This window comes from Podarcis melisellensis (assembly GCF_964234715.1).
Source record: "Podarcis melisellensis genome assembly, chromosome: 7".
Taxonomy (NCBI): Eukaryota; Metazoa; Chordata; class Lepidosauria; order Squamata; family Lacertidae; genus Podarcis; species Podarcis melisellensis.
The window spans coordinates 60598457-60618879 of NC_138539.1; the positions used below are offsets into that span (position 1 = coordinate 60598457).

Here is a 20423-nt window from a genome sequence, read left to right on the forward strand (position 1 = left end):
ATAATAATAATAATAACAATAATAATTTATTATTTATATCCCACCCATTATTATTTATAATTTATATCCCGACAATCTGGCTGGGCTCCCAGCAGAACACTAAAAACAGAATAAAACTACAAATATTAAAAACTTCCCTAAACAAGGCTGCCTTCAGATGTCTTCTAAAAGTCAGGTAGTTGTTTATTTCCTTGACATTTGATGGGAGGGTGTTCCACAGGGTGGGCGCTACTACTGAGAAGGCCCTCTGCCTGGTTCCCTGTAACCTCACTTCTCGCAGTGAGGGAACCGCCAGAAGGCCCTCGGCGCTGGACCTCAGTGTCCGAGCAGAACAATGAGGGTGGAGATGCTCCTTCAGGTATACAGGACCGAGGCCTTTTTAGGGCTTTAAAGGTCAGCACCAACACTTGGAATTGGGCTCGGAAACATACTGGGAGCCAGTATAGGTCTTTAAGAACCAGTGTAATATAGTCTTGGTGATTGAATCCCACCTGAAAATACTGGTAGTCTGCTAGTGCCCACCATGGCTTCCTTTGCTGCTCTTTGGAATATTCTTCATTCTTTTGCAATAAGCTCCTGGAACATAGGATGTTTTGGTTCTCTTCCTGGATATACAGCTGACTCAGTTCAAGGCCATTGGCAACTTGCTTATCGTTTATTTCCTTATGTATACAATTAGTTATACTGAGGTAATTATTTTGAGTGCCTCTTCTATTGACACACAGTTTAATTGAGATCTGACTACTTCCCCCCCAACCTGATTTGTCACTATTGTTTACTTCATGCTGAGCAAAATGTAGCCACCCCACTTTACTTGCAAATAGTAGTGAGCGTGGAGGTTGCTGGATTTGAACAGGGTATTTTAGTTTGTTTCTCTTCAAGGAGAAAGATGCAGTTACCATGAAAGGTATGCTGCCTCTTTACACTAGTTGTTCTGGGATTCTGGAATAACTTGTTGGATTGTCCAGCAATATGGAATGAACTGTGAAATCTACAGGACTAGGGACAAGTAATTGTGGTAGTCCTAGAAGTAATGTAAGATGTATATGTAGAAGATAAATATCATTATTTGGTGGCAAATTGTGTATATATAAGAGAGGTGTCTGAATGCTTGTAAGAAGCAGTTTTAAGTTGGAACAGGTGTTATGCTGATGTTTTTAGACAAAAGATCATTAGCCCGTTTTTCCATATATGATGACAAATAATTATAATAATGAATCATTGCTGGAATATTATTCAAAATCTTTTTAAAAATTCTTTATTGTCTTCAATTCAATTTTCAAATGGATATTAGATTTACCAGTCCTTCTTCTTTGATCTGGTCACTTAAGTTTAGTATCCATGGTATAACATATACATGTATATGTTCCCATTATTAGAGTTCAGCAGGGCAATTTGCTTGCTTCCAGTAATTGGACTAGTGGTATGTAATTAAATGGATTACAAGCCCTTCAGAATGCTTAATTACAAGAAAAGGTCTGAGCTTAATGCATGGGAGGGAAAGGGTACTCTAAACTCTGCATGACCATTGGTGGAGAAGATACTTAAAATGTTACACTTCGTTGGTTGCAAAGAGAAAATAAAAAGCAGCATTATACATCAGGTGCATGGACTAGCAAAGTTGGTTGCCTTGGTAACTTTAAGTCAATCATTCTAACAGAGACTGACAATCTGGTTGCTACAGTACGAGAAGTTATTATTCCTAAGTGTAAAAAAGCAAGCACTTCCATATGAATGCGTTTACAAGGAATTGCTGTTCAAAAACAGAAGTGCCCATCACCTGCGGCAAACCACGTGGTTTGTAGTGTGTGGGCGCACTCATGCATGCACGGGTGGGTGGAGATTTCCATTTAGTGGCTGTTTATTCACAAAGACTAATGGGACTCGCAAGAAAATTAAAACAACTCCTGTCACACTAAAACAGCGATGACAGGGTTGGTAACCTTTAACAGACCTGGACTTCCTGTTTCCCTGCTATTGTTGCTGATGGGGCATCCTTTGGAAGCACTGTTTCAGCGAGTCAGTACTGTAGAAAAATCGTGCACTCTTGAAAATAAGAGAGTTGGAAAAGAGTTTTTAAAAATACAATTGATTTGAATTTAATTTGATTCCTAAGATAACTATGCACTATGGGCCACAGTGCCTCAACTCTCCCATTTCTGGTTTAAAGATTAATCCAGCACCATGAACAAAAAGGAGAAAAAAATATGGGAGCATCTTCCTAAACAGAGATGGAAGAGTAACCATAGCCAGCATGCAGCCAGGTCAGGGGCAGAAGTGCTGCTCCATTTTCTGAGCAGAAGACCCTCTGGTGGGATGGCATGTATTCCACTGGGGGGTCCTTGGTACACTCATGGAAAACACTCTGGGCATAAATATCCTGGTGAAGGTGTTCTGCCAGTGGCAGATCCTAAAATGTGGCATTTGGGGTGTGTGCACGTTGTGGGAGTCCATGGATCCAGAGGATGCTAAGACTCTTCCTTCCCTCTACCCACACAACCCTTGAAACTACATCAGCCCTAGAAATGGCATAACTCATTTTCTTCCATTGCAGTTAATGAGTTGAGGGGTGGAAAGGAGAAAAGAAGAAGCAACTACCTTCCTCCCTGACTGCAGTTACTTGGCCAGGTTTTGGACATGGCAGTTGCTCTGCTATGGGTTCTCCCCATACACTCTCACAATAGCATTTCCCTGTTAATGTGTTTAGGGTGGCAGCCTTAGGGCTTAATTCTTGCTGTGCCACTTCTTTAGCTGAAAAGACTTAAGGGCTGTATCCAACTAACCCATTGCACTAGTGGAAGCCTGTACAGTACAAGGATTCCTACTATTGCAATGGGACTCCCCCCCCCACTCCCCAAACCTGCTCTGGAGGAGGGATGGGGGGAATGTTAGGTAAGCAGAACTGCTTGCACTGGACTGATGGAACAATATACTTAGTGCTATGATGACATCTCAGTATGATTGTCTTATTTTGTAAAAAAAAAAAAAAAGTAAGAGTTCTAGTATTGCATATTTGACGATGCTTAGAGACTTACACTTAGTAGGCTAAAGTGTTCACCACCTTACATTAAAAATGTGAAATGCGTGAAACTTGTGAAATAAGTTACAGAGGTTATAGTACTTGGTCAAGGCGGGATATTTGACTTGTTTCTATGTTATATAAGAGAAATCAAATGTTAACTGTTGGAAATCCTTTTTTTAAAAAAAGCAACAACAGCCAAATATATTTGTAACATGATATTAAAAAAAACACAGAAGCCTTGATTATAGTACCTGTTAACTATATGAAGGAGATACAGTTCTCTGAAATTCACACATGAAATGAAACAACTAATATAGTTTGTGTCTTTGTTTAGCTTTTCCAGGATGGCAGAAATGGCTTTGATTGAGAGGTTGGAGAATGCTGTGGTTAGGCTTGAATCTCTGCTATCAGATTCACACAGGCTTGCTGGGATGGAATGTGGAACTGTCAATGGCATCAATGGAGGTATGGTTCCGTCTTTCAAGAAGCCGTATGCATAATTTCAAATGTTAGGAACTGAACTACTAAATGCCATGTGCTGGTAGCGTTTGTTCTAAAAGAAGCTGGATGATTCCCAGCCACCCCCACTCAGCTCTTAAATTAGCAATAAGGAATATTTTTGTGGGCTCAGACAGAAAATGGCCGATGTCAGCTTTAATTATAATTATAATTTAATGGACCACGGAAAAGATTTTCTATTAAATGTGTTGTCGATGGATTGCATTTAGCAGTGTCCCTTGTACTAACGGAAGGCTCTTTGAGTTAGCAGAGACATCCATCAGTGGAATAGAAAGGCAGGCAATTTTTGATGGTACCCTCTCCTCCAGTGGTCTCCAGGCAGCTCCAAAATCTGCTCCAGGGATCACCATGAGGACTGTAGGATGGGAGAGGGAATTGGGAAAAATGGTCTCCCCAGTCCATTGACAGAAGTCTCCACTAGATCAAAGAGTCTTCTGTCAGCATGAGGTACACCCTTCAATACAACCCAGTGTTTCAAGTGTCTGTTGATCTTTCAGTGTTACTGTTTCGATTGTGTTTTTTTTATAATGAATAACTGCTGAATCAGACAGAAATTAGCAGAAGAGATACTGGTTCTGCTTTCTAACTTTCTGAGATTTGTTCTGTACAGTGTGTTCTGCATGTGTTTAATGTTGCATACAAATGTAAGCCTCATTATTATTTACTTTTATTTGTTTTGCTTATTCTGACTTATCACAGCAATACATTGGTTCAAAAGTTATTATAACTATCTCCACATGCATTGATATGATGCTGTAAGCCATATTTTAGTGCAATTTTCACAGTATTCATTCATTTGACTTATCATAACAGTTTGTGAATGCACAGATGAATGTATCGAAATGTCTTTGTTCGCTTCTTAAAGGGGAGACGCAAGAAATAACCTGGAAGTAACCCTGGGCTTAGATTCAGGCCTGAGAGCGTTTAGCATTTCCTAACAGACCTCCTGCTCTGACTATTACCCATGCAGCTCCCCTGAAATTGTACAAGTCACAGTCTCACTGCTGCAACCCAGCACTCCTACCTCTCAGAACCAAACTAGATCTATTAGCATATGTTTATTTAACACACAGCCTTTAAATAATGCACTGGCATCATTACATGCACATAGCTGGAGGGGTTGATCATTACTAGAATCACAGCAGGCATGGAGTGGTAGAATTTAACCTTTTCCTTCCCAGTTCCCATCCTGAGGCAAATCTCTTTATGAAGCCAGAATTTGGTAGGTAGGGGATTCTCCACTGGAACTGTGTTGTTTTTAACCCACCAGTGCCACAAACTTGTGGAGGTTTGGGTAACTTCATATTCTACCAGGCATTTCGAAATGTCAAGGATCTGGCTTACCAATCTTTCCCCAAAATGTGTTTAAATTCTACCTTAGTTCTTTTGGTTTTATATTTTGATTTTGTTCTGTGAACCACCCTGAGACCTCCCAAGTATGTAAATTCAATTATTATTATTATTATTATTATTATTATTATTATTATTATTATTATTATTTAGCTGTACAAAAGTACATTTCTTCTTCAGTCACTCTACCCAAAAAAGGAAGAAGAGATGGAAGTGAAATTATAACAAAAATAAGGAGATGACTGAGATGATAGGGAAACTGGGACCAGCGAAGAACAGACAACAAGAAGAGGCATGAAGAATCAAAGAGGATAAAGAGTTCTGCTCAGCAAGTAAAAGGAAAAACAGAAGAAAAGAAAACATAAGCCTACACAGTATAGCGACTGTAGTAATTTAGAGACATTTCCTCACAAGAAGCATTGGGATGGGAGTTTAGAGATAATTCTGGGGAAAGGGGGTAAGGGGGTGGAGCCTGACTAGCTGAAGAACCTTCAGTGGAAAACTTGTTGTAACTGATAATTAATAAAACCACCCAGTTACCCCCTTTCTCAAGATACTGAGCCTAAGCTTATTACATGTAGTGCATTCAGGCATCCAACATGCTGGACTTGTGCCAAGGACACTCAACTGTGCTAAAGTAGAAGTAGGAATTAATGACAGAAAAATGTCAAAGAAGCAAAAGAATGAAGAGGAGAAGAGAAGGTGGCAGAATCTGTTAAGAAAGAGGAGAAAGCAAAGAGGGGAAAAGAGAATGTGATCAGCAACGAGAAAGAAGGTCAAGAAGGAGAAATGTTTATGACATTTTTGGAACTGCTCAATATCCTTGTTTTCTGTGATCTTGCCTCGTATATGTGTGGTCATTTTTCACAAACCAGCATACAGCTCCAACCGCCGAATTATCCTCTTCGGTTTACCTCATTTTGTTTCCCAAGGATTTGATGAAATACAGCATCTTTCCTCTCTTACTTGAGTTAAAACTGGATTTAATTGCAGAACCACAGAGTGGTTTATCAGAATCTAAAATATGCTGTCATAAATCAAGAAGTTAATCCTGAAAGTGGGAAGCAGAGTTGGTAGCTACCATTTGAACTCACCTTGAAACCTGGCACTTGTTTTAAAAGAAAGAAACAAAACACACACAAAATAGACATTGTTTTGTTCAACATGAAATACCTATAGAGGAGGATGCAAGGAAAGGCTATGCGAGAACATGCATTTGTCAGATGGATGGAAGCCCAGAAATTCTTTAAGCTTAAAGGTAGGAGAGAGAAAAGAATGATACAAAACAGCCTATTCACAGGTAATATTGAGAGTCTGCAAGTGAAAAGAATGGTTATTGTCATTTGTGTTTTGACCACCCTGTGACCTTCAGATGAAAATAATAATAATAATTGGCATCCTATTTCCTTTTAAAATGTGTTGGGGGTTGTTGTTTTTATTTTGATTGTGTATTTTGTGGTTGTATATTCTGATTTCATTCTATGAACCGCTCTGAGACCTGCAGAGATAGGGTGGTATATAAATTTAAACAAACAAATAAACATTTTACCCTCTCAAAATACTTTCTGCTTTACACTGGATCACACACGTTAGCATTCAAATACAGTTCACTCAAGGCAGTACTCATGGTTATTAATCTAAGACTCCCTTACGAGAAAAGCCCAGAAGGACACCTGTCTAATTGTTTGTTTGTTTGTTTGTTTGTTTGTTTGTACCCTGCTCTTCACAGCCAAAGAGACTCCTATAGTGGCTTACATACAGTCAGTTAAAACAAGACAGGCCCTGCCTACAGATTTACTATCTAAAAAATGACACACAATGGAAAGGGGCCATGGGGGGGGGACAAACTCAGGTGCTGGTTCTTAAATAGTAGCTCTTATAATGATCAGCTGACATAGAAACAGTTCAGGGGCAAAAGGCCTAAGTAGTTGATCTTTCCTAATGTGCATCTGTAATGGAATTGTTTTAAATACGTTTTTATTTTCTTTTTATTGCTTTCTGTTCTCCACCCTAAGCTCCTTTGGGAGGAAGGGCGGGAAATAAAGTTAATACATAAATAAATTTGATAAAATGAATGACTAAATAAATGCCACAGGCCAGCACTCAAATCACATGCTGCTGTTTCGGTTTCTGATGTAGAAATGCTTCTATGAAACATCTTCCAGTCGTGTTGCATTTTAATCTTAGATGTAAAAGCATTCAAAATGTATGAACCTTCTCAGCCAGATCTAGTGAAGTTCTGTTCTCCTGCAGATGTAGCACCGTATGTCGAAGCCTTTGATAGGATCATAAAGGGGAGTGTAGCTGAGTTTCTAAGAAATAGCAAGATCCTTGATGGTGATGTGAAGACACATGTAAGTATTTATCTTTTTACCATCTGATTGTATACGGCAACTGTGATTTTCTCAAAAAAATAAAAATAAATACAGGTCTGGCTCCATAAGCAAATTGTAGTGTTCATTGTTTATACATTTATTCCTATGGCAATGGCTGAGCCCAAAATCTTACTATTTCTCTCACACTGCTAATAGCTGTCAGAAACATTGGGCTGTAGCCAATGCTAGTAGATCCACTGAAGCATAACTAACTTAGGCACATTAATTTAAATGAGTCTAGTCTTTCATAGTTCAATGCAATCCTTATTCTTATCATTGAACATACATTTAGAACCAAAAGGTTGTTTGGACTTAAGATCCTCTTTTTTTAAAAGCGATCATTGTTTTGCTAAGTCAGAAGTATATTCCACATTTGTTTGTTTTTAAAAAATACTGTAATATAAAAAACACATGAATAAAAGTTCACAATGTAGGAATAAACCATAGGTAAGAATGTAAGGGATGTGGGTGGCGTTGTGGTCTAAACCACAGAGCCTAGGGCTTGCCGATCAGAAGGTCGGCAGTTCAAATCACTGAGATGGGGTGAGCTCCCGTTGTTCGGTCTCAGCTCCTGCCCATCTAGCAGTTTGAAAGCACGTCAAAGTGCAAGTAGATAAATAGGTACTGCTCCGGTGGGAAGGTAAACGGCGTCTTCCTGCGCTGCTCTGGTTCGCCAGAAGCGGCTTAGCCATGCTGGCCACCAGTGGCGTAGTGTGGATTGTCAGCACCCAGGGCAAGGCAAGTAATTTGTGCCCCCTAACCCGTGGATTTGCGCCCCCTAACCCCCAGGTGTTGCGCCCGGTGCGGCCGGCCCCCCTGCACCCCCCACGCTACGCCACTGCTGGCCACATGACCCGGAAGCTGTCTGTGGACAAATGCCGGCTCCCTCGGCCTATATAGCAAGATGAGCAAGCAACCCCAGAGTCATCCGCGACTGGACCTAACGGTCGGGGTACCTTTACCTTTTAGGAATGTATTATTATAGAAAATGACAAAAATAGAGAACTTGGCTGAACAATTCATACCACAAAGTTAGAGGTTAGGGTTGAATGAGTTGGAGCTCCACTCCTGTTCATTGTTCAGTTCAGCAAGCCATGCTGCTCTGACCCTTACATATCAGAAACTCATGGGGTCGAGGGAAACCAGTAGCTTCAGCACCATGGATAGCACCATGATTAGCAGCTATGGGCTCTTCCACACTTTGTCTGAGTCTAAGCAGTTTTCTGCTTGTATCGTTCTTTCTAGGCACAGATCTGAGGTGTTTTGTGTTTGTCCCACAGCTTCCCCCTTGAAAACACACCCTTTACCCCTGAATCGGAACATCCAGCAATCTGTGAACAACCCAATTGTTGTCTGGTCCAATTTAGTGGTTGCAGGTGAACTGAGGCCTTATGAGTCTGTTCCCCAGATCCCCCTCTCGTAAGCTTCACCCTACCCCCAGTCTGAAGACTGTGGTTTCCAAAGGATAATACCCCTAGCCTGAAAATATGAGCACTTCTTTGTCTTTCTGTAACCTCTCATCTGGCTTGCTCATTGATACCTCCTCCTTCTGCTACTGTTTTTGCTACTTAAATATTCAGCCTCACACCCAAATGTCAGACATAAAGGGAATGATAAAACAATAACTTTATTTATAATGATTATATACCACTTAATGTATGTATACACACACACACACCTCTAAGAGGTTTATGTAAAATATAAGCAGAAACCATGCTGTGCCTTTCACATCTCCTTGATTGTGGGCATTCCCATAGATCATGAGAGTACTGAGGTGTGCTGAATTTGAAATAAGTATAGCATGGGAGAAGGATATGCATTTTTCTAGAATCTCTTAAATACGTAGTGCAGAAGCAGCCGATGTGATGCCCTCCAGATATTGTTAGACTCCGACTTGCAGCAAACATCAGAACGGTACCACATTGGCAAACCCTGCTGAGCTTACTGAAAATGGTGTGCTGTAGCTCATTTAGCATCCTCGACATTCTTGTTCCATTGCAACAGAAGAGAAACACAGTTCTCTCTCTCTCTCTCTCTCTCTCTCTCTCTCTCTCTCTCTCTCTCTCACACACACACACACACACACACACACAAACAAACAAACTTGTCTTAAGTCATAGGCAAGTTGGGTGAGAAAATTGGATGCCCTGTGCTCACTAAGTGGGTTGATTCTTTATCATTATTTTTTTGGGGAGAACAGAAATGAGAATGTCAAACATAATGGATCAGATGTGTTTGTCAATAACATAACTGAGGCACATCTGAAATGATAAATAGTCCTCTTGATTTAAGTAACTACAGTAAAGCCTGCGCTCCCATAAAGACTTATATTTTTGTTTATTGCCACTGTCTTATATGTTACTGATGCCTCGTTTTATCTATAAGTAAAGGGCACAATTCAGTCAGTCTAAGTTAATCACTTCTGCTCAGTGGATTGTATATGCTTCATGACATTTCCCATCTCTGTGTGATGAATGGGGAAGTAGCCTTGTTACACAGAAGGTTATAAACTACAAGGCAAATCCAAGTCCCACTTGAATTTGTTTTGTCCCCCCCCCCAGTAGATGTGCACTGTCTATGGCAAGGACACAAAACTAAAGAAAACAAAATTTTTAAAAAATGAAAAGGATGACGAAACGGCAGGCCTGTGCAAGGAGGGGTATTTTCTTCCTGGTGTTTGGATTTTTTTTTTTTTGGTAGGTTTAAATGTAGGTGCAGCAGGGAAATAATGAACCCTTAATTGTTATTATTTTAATCACAATATTAACAAAACTACCTTAAAGTATGCATGGTGATGCTTGACTGGCAGAAAGATAGATAGATTTGTCATGGGTCACAAAGTATACTACGGACACTGGCTGGTTGGTTCTTGAGACCCTCTGCCCTTTAAGGGGAACTGCTTTGAAATGGAGTTTTATGAGTCAGTTGTTGAAACAGCAGTGCCTTCCCATTGGAAGAAAGCAGTTGCATCATGTTACCAAACTGAAAACCATGAAGAAAATACTTGAGAATTCTGTATAGGTACTCATGCACTGAGGTGTTGGAGGGGTCAGGGAAGGGGTAGAACCTCTGCTGGGGGACACATCATGCTCTTTCCTCGCCTCAGCTGAGCAGCTTAATGAGCCATCCCCATTGTTTCTTGAGACGGATGGATGCCAACAGTTCATGCACTGGGGCCCCAAGTGGATTTCAGAGAAATGAAAGGTTGCCATATTTCCTCACCCAACAGGAGTGCTGCTGTTCAGCAATCCAGTTATATCCAGCAATCCAGTTATATCCAGCAACCCAGGAACCTATAAGTTGCAACGGACTTAAGCAGGTCATTCCTTGCCTTTCATGGTTTTTTACATGCCCCTAGCAACTGATCCTCAACATTCTGTGTTCCTTCAACGTCACAGAGCATACTGAGTCCTTCCTCATCTGGCTGTTCTTTTTTTGTGGGTTTTGTCTCCTATGGAGGTTCATACTTGTGCATACTTCAAGGATCACCAAAACAGCTGCTCCCTCTTGGTTGGTTTTGGCTGGCCCTGTTTTGGCTCCAATCTTGTCAACACTCAGCTACCCGAATTTGCTATTAGCGGGAACAATAATAATTTACATGTTTATTGTACAAAGCGTAGACTTCTGTTTGTGCTTTTCATCAGGAAGACCCGGGTTCAAATTCCCACTCCGCCATAAAGCAAGCCAGCGTTTCTCAGCCTAGCCTGCTTTACAAGAGGGGCTGTGAGGATAAATTAGGGAGGGGGAGAAGCATGTGTGCCGCTGTGATCTCCTTGAAGGAGAGGCAGGATTAAAAGATAATAATAAAATAATGTGTAAGTTAAGAAACAAACAGTTAACTGATATGAAACTTGAAATAGAGATCTTTTCCATTTCGACTCCCCCAGCATGCATTCTGATGCCAGCATCTGTGATGAATCTTACTTCCTCCCACGCTTCTGTAAAGGTTACATTGGAGAAAAAGTTACTACAAAGCAGGCAGTTCCTCAACACACTGGGTAATGTAGGCAGCATTAGATCTGCTCTACACAGGTGGAATAATGAGGTGGTAGGAGCCAGAGATGGTAGACTGTGCTGCAGGCATTCAGGCTACAGGTGGGGAATGCTGTTTGTTAGTGCTCTTGCATGGGGGGGGGGGGGAATCATCCTCAGTTAAAAGAAATAAAAACAACCTAGCATCCCAGAAAGATTCTAAAGTTTGATCGCTGACCTTTGTTGGTTAGCCACTGACACATTGCCAAAAAATGAATTAAAACATACAGAATTTGTTTACATTAATGTAAATGCATAGTTGTAAATTTAGAAATAACCAGTGCTTTTTCCAGAAAAAAGGGGCCAGAATGCACATCCCTCAGAAGACCCACCCCAAAGAGGATATATTTGGGTTGGGAGGGGGGTCTCCTCACCAGCCAGAGGCTTGTTTAGGCTGCTCAAATGAGACAAGAGGAGGCCTCAGCTGAGCAGCTGAACAAGACACCCCCTGCGCCTTTCTGGCTTGCGTGAGCCAGAGCTGGTTTTCCAGAACTCACAGCCAAGATGATCTCTGGCCTCTTCACAGCCTCAGCTTTTGTAGCTGGAGTCAGTCAGGGTCCCACCCTCCCAGGCCAGGCAGGAAAAGGCCTATAGAGCAGGGAGCAGGTCCTTCAGGATTTACAGCCAAGATGGAAACAGCATCCTGGGGCTTAGGGCTTGTGGAAGAAAGAAGCAGCAGAAAAAGCGAGGCTTCTCTCCATACCACACTGACATTCAAGGACCTACAATGTTTCTCTCCCCACCCTCGGTACAAAGAATGGATTTACATATCTCACAGGTAGGGTGTAATCCATTATCAACCCTACACAGGTACTATTTATATATGATGAAAAGTCTTTCTCCATGATAACTGAAAACATGTATATCTTTTTTCAGATTATTAGGCTGTTGTTGTTATTATTTATTAAATTTATAATTGCATCTATGATGTGGTTACAGCACATCTCATGTTGACATGTTGACTGGTAGGGAACTTTATTCAGAAAGAATATATCTGTGTGGATCCACTTGCAATATAAAGCTTCCCTCAGGAAATTGTGAGAACTGCTGCAGAATTAAAGTTGAACTATAATGAATAGCTTGCTGTTGTTATAATTTCAATACAAATCTAGCCACTGGAGAATGCAGTTTTTCTTACGTTCGTTCTAGTATCCTCATTATTGTATAGGCATAGTTGACATTCTGTAAAATAGAAATAAGTTTATGATATCCAGATTTGAACCGTCTAGGGTAAGGAAGTTAATAGAGAAAGGCAAACAATGAATGGCTCATTTAGGCTATTAGAAACAATTGGGGTGTGAGCATATCAACATAAAGCACTTTTAACTTTCAGGGATTTCAATGACACATACAGTACTTAACACTCTAATTGAAAACAGTGACACCTAAAAGTGAATAATTTTAGTTGAATTGTGCCTCTGGAATGTAGCTTCCTCATTTACAATTCATTGGCAAAGTAATTGAACACCTTAGTTCAGCATGGGTGACGATCCTTAGGAATATATATAGATTTACTGTTGTATTCATTACAAGAGAGTACCTCAGTTACTACGTATTATTGTTGTTAACATTTTTTTACCTCTCACCCTTCCTCCAATGAACATAGGGCAGTTTAACATTTCTTCAACACTTTTATCCTAGCAACAACCCTGTGAGGTGGTTTAGAAAAGTTGATAAGTCCAAGGTAACTCAGTAAGCTTTGTTGTTGAATAGGAACTAGAATCCCTTCTCTGTTGATGAGTATTAATATAAAAGTATATCTGTGCATATGGGATGCAGGTGGCGCTGTGGGTTAAACCACTGAGCCTAGGACTTGCCGATCAGAAGGTCGGCGGTTCGAATCCCCATGACGGGGTGAACTCCCGTTGCTTGGCCCCTGCTCCTACCAACCTAGCAGTTCGAAAGCACATCAAAGTGCAAGTAGATGAATAGGTACCGCTCCAGTGGGAAGGTAAATGGTGTTAGTCATGCTGGCCACATGACCCAGAAGCTGTATGCTGGCTCCCTTGGCCAATAAAGTGAGATGAGCACCGCAACCCCAGAGTCGGCCACGACTGGACCTAATTGTCAGGGGTCCCTTTATCTTTATATCTGTGCATGTTTGCTAATGTTTGTTATTAAGGGAAAAATAATAATTCATTTAAACAAAATAAAATGAATACTAATGATAAAATGTTTATTAATTATAATAAATATAATTATAATTAACAGATAATTATAATAGATAGTTTCCAAGTGTCATACTGTGTGCATTTGACTTAGTTAACTTTTTCTGAGAGTTTACTGTCGTAATCTGCATTGTGAAATAAAGGCTACAAGATTTGGTGCTGCTCCAACATCTGTGCTTTAACAAGTCGGACAATGAATGTTTTTCTTCTACACATCTTATAGACCATGTGTCCTGTACATTATGATTGCAGCTGCTGCCTTGTTCACACAGAGAGAGTTGGAAAGAAGGTTGTATTTGGTTTCAGAAGACACCTGTTGCTTAGAAAACCCTCGCATACCTGAGTGACTAGGATAGTAATATGTGTGAAACTCGCAAGAAATCCTTAAATTATGCGTTGTCAAGGAACACATTTAGATTTCTTCACTGCATTAATGCTAGAGTATCAGCACAAATAGAAGTAAGCAAGGGCTACATGTGAACTAATTTTTTGGAGGCTTTTGCAAGAATGTTGTGTATATGTTTTTGTTAAGAAAGACAAATATCTATAAGAAATATCTGCTGCTGTGCCATGAGCATAAGAAGAACACTAGTATTCAGAAGCATACTGGCTCCATCTGTGGATGCAGAGCCATCAGAGTTCAAAGCCACTGAAAGCCTTATTTATCCTCAATGAATTTGTCTAATGAACCATCCAAGTTGGTGGCCATCACTGCTGCGGGAGCAAATTCCATAGTTTAACTATGCAATGTGTGAATAAGTCCTTTCTTTTGCCTGTTCTAAATCTTCCAACATTCAGCTTCATTGAATGTCCCTTCGATCATAGAATTGTAGAGTTGGAAGGGATTCTGAGGATCACCTAGTCCAACCCCTTCCAATGCAGGAATAGGCAGCTGTCCCATACAGGGATTGAACCTACAACCTTGGCATTACCAGCACCACACTCTAACCAACTGAGCTATGCACACAGTTTAAATGCAATTCACTGTATGTGGTCTGCTTACCTCCATTGTAAGGCCAGTTCTTAGGCATAATCGCGGCTGGTTTTGATGATTTACAGTGACTGCTGTTTTCATAAACAATTCTATAAATAGCAAGATCAATGCAATTGTTTATTGTTTTTACAAAGAGTAAAATCAATAAAAATCCACAGTTCTAAATTAGTAACTAAGCTGCTAATGTGTCGGAGAACATTGTCACAATTGATCTTGCTTCACTGTTGCTGCCATTATTTGGCAACTTCGTGATCCATCAGCAAAGCAGTCTGCTCACACGTGTGCCCATGTTGATCTGGCTGCATCCAAAGGCTGGACGCATTGCTAACAGTTGAGTCAGGGCATGATGTCATTATCCCAGAAGAGAAAGGACTTTGTATCTGCACTTTTGTGAGGAGCATTTTCTGGTGTTTGAAAGTAACCGTTAGAGAGTGCAGTTTCCATTGTAGGGCCGTATACAATGAGGGGGGAAATAATGATGCAGAAGGTCTTTTGAAAGCCCACAAAAGAACATAATATGAAGCAAAATGTTGCGATTGAGAAGAAAAATTGCTAATTCTTGGGGTTTGGTGTTGTTCAAGTGATGCTTCAATGGACCACATTGACTATTCTAAGGCAGATGTTGTGGAACTACCATGACTGCTAGTTCTAGCAAGCATGATGGGAGTTTTTGTCCATGGCCAATGGCCAGGGTTGATGGGAGTCTTTGTTCAGTGACTTCTGGAGGCCCAAAGGTTCCCCTAGCTGCTCTAAGGGAATGGTTTTTAAATTTCTATGTTTTACAGTCTCCTGTGATAGTCTCCATGAACCACTGTTAAGAGCAAATAATTCCTGCTCCAGGTGCAAAATAGGATAGAAGAAAAAGCCTTGTCCTTTGAGACTGTATGGGAAATAATGACAGTGGTTTTTTTTACACACCTTGTTTTCTGTCGCTTGAGTGGCATCAGATGAGCCTTCATTATAGAGTAACCCACTGTGATCGCTACTCAAGCCTACGGGGTTGTCAGGTGGAATCTGCAGTGTAAATGCATCACCACACATACCGGCATGTGCCACAGCAGAGGTTAAAATATAGTCTCCAAAATGCCTCTTTCCCTTTTCCGCATTCTGTCAGTTATTACTCCATGTTTCCTTAATTACAAATACAGCATGACCCAGGAAGCCAAGAACTGGGGTGGTACAGATGACATGGAAGAAGCCATCATTCTCTGAAACATAGTTCTGCTATTTCAGATGGGCTTACTCATTGCAGTCACCTGGTACTCCTGAAATGTTAAATATGTACCTCCATCCATTGTGAGGCTCATACTAGCCTGCCTTACATGCTGCTGTAAGACTGGCTAATCTATGTGAAGAGCTGCAAATAAAATTATAAAAATGAACAAAGTGAAATAATAATAAATAATGTGGATTTAGATAACTGGAATTAACAAATCAATGTGGATTAGGATAGCTTTAGTTTTGAAGCCATTAATGTCCTAAAAAAATAATAATCACAAGTGAAAGTGTTTAGTGTTTACATATTTTAAATACTCGTAACTCAGTTTGTCACCCTTTTTTCCAGGCAGAAATGATCCGCGCAGCTTTCCAAGCACAGAGAGCATATCTACTGTTGACCTCGCAGTATCAAGAACCTCAGGAGGTAAGAGAGATGTGGGAGAGGTGGCTTTTTTTAGTTGGATGACACTGAATAAATGCTTTGTTGACCTTTCCAAACTTTTCTGATCATTCACACCAATCATTTATGAGTGCTGCGCAGGTGTCATGGGCATGTGACCTGTTTGTAATTAACACAAAATAGGAAAACCACCCCTGGGCTCCTTTAGGAGGAAAGTCAGGACAGTAATGGAATAATTGAAAAGGAAAAAAGAAAACTTGCCACAAATAACCTGAATGTGTTTGCATTGACATATCCTGAATTCAAGGACATAGAGCAAAAGTTGTTAGGGGTCTTATATAAATATATCAGTATAGTTGTCCACTGTAGCGTTCATATGGTAACCCTAGCTTCCTACAGTATTACCATTGCTATTTGTCTAGAAAAAGAGGTGCTGGAACTCACCATGAACACTTCCCTTGTTCTCTTTTTATGCCAATGGCGCCCACCTGAGAGGTCCCAGCTCTGAGTTCCAGCGAGTTTTGGCTGGAAAAAAAGCCCTGGGTATTACAATAACCTGATGTGCACATAATGGTCCAGAAGAGAGAAGAAAAGAGGCTCCCCTATAACTTTGTTTGTGATGTCATCTGTGTTTGCCTCTGCTTATAACCTAAAACTATGCAGTCAGTGTGAAATCCAAACAGGAAAGCCAACCACTAGTTTACTAGAACTCACAGAGCAGAGAAAAGCGAATGAAGGTGACAGCATCTCAGTGCTGCAGAAAAGCGAGTAATTGTGTCATTCTGCTGTCTAGACGGTTTGCTTTAGTAATGTAAAGCTGTGAATGAGCTGGCTAGCTGTGATCACAGCATAGTAGCTTTGCAGATATTCAGAAACAGCATTGTAGAGACTGAGGGGATTTGCCGAGTTCCTGCCGGGTTGGACACAGGGATGTCTTATTTTAAAAGAGGAAATACTGGTGGGGGGTTGTCTGTCCTCTGCTTTAAGAAGCAAGTGAACTCAGGAGCAAATGGAAAGGGTGTTGCTGAAACTTCATTATACTGTGATCAACACAAAAGGGCACGCAAAAAATATGGTATCTGCGATTTTTTCCCTTATTTCATTGGGTCACAAATTTTAGGGATTTCTTCAGTATCTGTACCTAGCAAATCACAACCAAGTGTCCCTCCAGTGCAGTTTAGATTTGCTTTCAGCAGTTAAGTTTACATTTTATTCCTTCTTGAAGCACTTTTCTTTCTGTATATGCAAAAATAGCAAGAGCGGAGAAGATCTTTCCAGCTGGCATGCCAATCCTACATCAACTACAATAAATTACTTAGCAGGGTGAATGTTATGTTACTTTTTATGGTCATGTTCTATATTTGTATGTGAAGTGGAAATGATCACATGACAAAAGCACCCTCTGATATTAGAGCTTATATATACCAGCTAGTGGCTGTTGCCTGCAGAATCACCTTTTAGAAAGCCGTGATTGTTTCTGAAACTCATTTCAGTTATTTGGAATTCATTTCTGATTTCTTCATATCAAATATTAAAATGGCAAAGTACTGTAAGTTGTACTTTAAAGTCAGGAAATAAGAGTGGAGAGTTGTATATATAAAGCATTTGGGTGCTTTTCTAACTAATTAAGATAATGCGAGATTACTGCTAGAATCCAGACTCCTCTGCAAGTTAAAGCATTTTGTAACATAGTTTTGCATGCAGGGATTCCAGGTTTGCCACTGATTCCAGTTTTATGAAAATCTGTCAATGCAGCTGTTTTAATTCTGAGCCTTGAAACTTACCTTTGGGATCCAAAATATTATTTTTTGAAACAGTAGTAGAAATATGTACAATATGTTGAGAATAATACCATGAAGCTGCACCCAAACATATTTTCTCTCCCCACTACTGCAGAATCTAATTTTTCATATATAGGAGTGCTGTGTCAGTTTCAAGTGGCAAGCAGTAAGAACTCTGGTTCAAGTTGCCTAATTGGATTCAAAGCAGGTTAATTTTATATTCATCACAGCACATATTATAAAAATGTAGCTTGAGAAATGTTACTGCATACCTAACTTCCCTTTTACTGTTTTCTATTGCACTAACCCTAATAGAGCATTGGTAGCTTGAAAACTGGTCAGATGTAATAAGTTTATAAGAAGGGTAGCCTATGTGATGCCTCTTGGGTGTTGTGGACTGCCACTCACATAATCCCAAGCCAGCATGGTCTACCCTAGAGTAGAAAAAGAAGAACGTAAGGGTTGAGGGAGCCCTTTTCCTCCTGCCTCCCCAATTACAGTATAGTGGCTTCCAATAGTGCTATACAAGTCTGTTGAATTGTGATATATAGGCTATAGAGCATTATAAGCAACCTCTGATCAATTCCTATGATCATATTATTTTTAAAAACGCAAATGCAAATCCTAAAACTAGCTTCCAGAAGTATTTGCGCAGGGAGAAGTTGGCTCCTTGCCAAGCAGTGCAACTACAGATAGTAAGATTAGTAACAGATGCTGCTGAAAATACAAATGGTGTTTAAAAAACCCATCATTTAAAAATGTGTTGTTCATAGCTGTCAACAGCCCCGCTGGTCTGACACTGAAATTCTGTAGACTGACATACCTGTCATTAATACACAGATTCTATATTCAAAACTCAGGATTCTCAATACAGAAGAAACCTAAATCACAGTGAAGTGTGTTTGTTGTGTTCATAGTCCATAGAAGTGGCACACTGCAAAAAAAAGGGGGGGGGAGGAAGGAATCAGAACATATCCTACTACTTTAAACTATATGTTATGAATTATTATTGTTATTTTTAATTACCTGCCCTTCACCCAAAGGTTGAGTTACAAAAGCATAATATTAAAAACAATTAAAATCACCAAAATAAGGTAGGTCCCAATATATACATACCTCAAGCCAGGGTAAAGAGCAGCATTTGCCAGGAGATCATATAACTGTAGAGTTGTAAGGGACCATGAGGGTCATCTCCACCTCAATGCAGGAATCTTTTGCCCAACATGGGGCCCAAACCCACAACCCTGAGATTAGGAGCCCCATGCTCTACTGACTGAGCTATCCAGGAGTCCTGTATAATGAAGGCTGTAGATGCAGAGAGTTCCACGGTTTAGAGTCTGCCATAGATAGTTATGCAATCAGCCATCTGATTGGAAATAAATCTCAGTAAAAAAAATAGGATCTAGATTTGGCTTGTGTGATTCAGGATGAAAACTTCTCACTCAACAATGTGTAAGTGCAAGGTTATTTTCTGCTATGGAATTTCCTCTGATATTTATTCTGTGTCCTGACCATCACTGCTAGACACTCCCTGCTCCAGGTTTGTCCAAGGCTTCAGTGCTCAAATCTGAGTGAAACATAAGGCAAACTAAACAAAACAAGTTTCAACAGGTACACGAGAGGCAAGAATACATGGTTAAGCACTAGCTAAACTGTTGACCCAGCAAATGACACCTTGCCTGCACCTTCCTTTTGAAGTAAGGGGTGGCACCACTATTTGCACAGCGAGTGTTCTGCACCCAGGACTGGACCTTCCTTTGAACAGGCTGGCTACACAAGGCTCGTTCGCATAGCTGCCGTCACCATCACGTCCTTGGAGATGGGGGTGGCGTCGGAGCTGGGTTGGCACCAGACTTGTTCTCCATTGTCTCCCCCTAAGTGGAAGGCTCCTCAGTGCCAAGAGGTAGCACCATGGCTGGAAACATTGGACTAGGGTTGGTCTGGATGCTCCTCCATGAATTTGAAGCAAGCCTAAGTGCAGCAGCAATGGCACTTAAATCTTTATTCGAAAGCAGCAGAACAGCTGGAGCCAAGAAGTGCCTAAGAAATGTGCAGCCTGGCCAAGCCACATGCAATAATGGAACCTCTGAACCCAGAGACCGTTCGCCAGTGACCCACCTTGTCAACTTGGGCTGGCTGTACAACTTTCTGACTCCTCCTCTCTGCAGATCCAGTGTGCTCCTGTTCTGTCAGCAGTAATAACACTACTTCTTCCTTTTAATATTGCAGAGTGAAGTGACCATTCTTTTAAAACCAATATCAGACAAGATCCAGGAAATTCAGACGTTTAGGGAGAGAAACCGAGGAAGTAAAATGTTTAATCATCTGTCAGCAGTCAGTGAAAGCATTCCAGCTCTTGGGTGGATAACTGTGGTGAGTTTTGAATTTTATATTTTTCTTTTAAAAAAAAATAATCCTTATTTTTGACATGCTGTGTCCAGCTAATGTCAAATTCAAGTTGCGTCTTTTCCCCCCTCCCTGTGTTTCAAAATCTTCATGGCTACATTCTAAAATGCAGGGAAGTTTTGCCTTTTGATTTTACATCCTCTCACTCTTTCTCTTTC

General features: G+C 40.5%; 1 protein-coding gene across 2 annotated transcripts in view; it reads left to right on the top strand.

The window, feature by feature from the left end:
• The window catches only part of CAP2 (cyclase associated actin cytoskeleton regulatory protein 2), a 39111-nt gene that overhangs the window by 3541 nt on the left and 15147 nt on the right, over positions 1-20423 (top strand). The window contains exons 2-5 of one of the 2 annotated variants that reach the window (XM_081918473.1): positions 3357-3487; positions 7145-7245; positions 16025-16102; positions 20089-20232. In XM_081918473.1, coding sequence (XP_081774599.1) covers positions 3367-3487; positions 7145-7245; positions 16025-16102; positions 20089-20232 — 444 coding nt within the window. In that variant the 5' untranslated portion in view covers positions 3357-3366. Of the gene's footprint in view, positions 1-3356; positions 3488-7144; positions 7246-13784; positions 13926-16024; positions 16103-20088; positions 20233-20423 lie in introns of those variants that run through there. The other variant, XM_081918474.1, reaches the window with a different exon arrangement.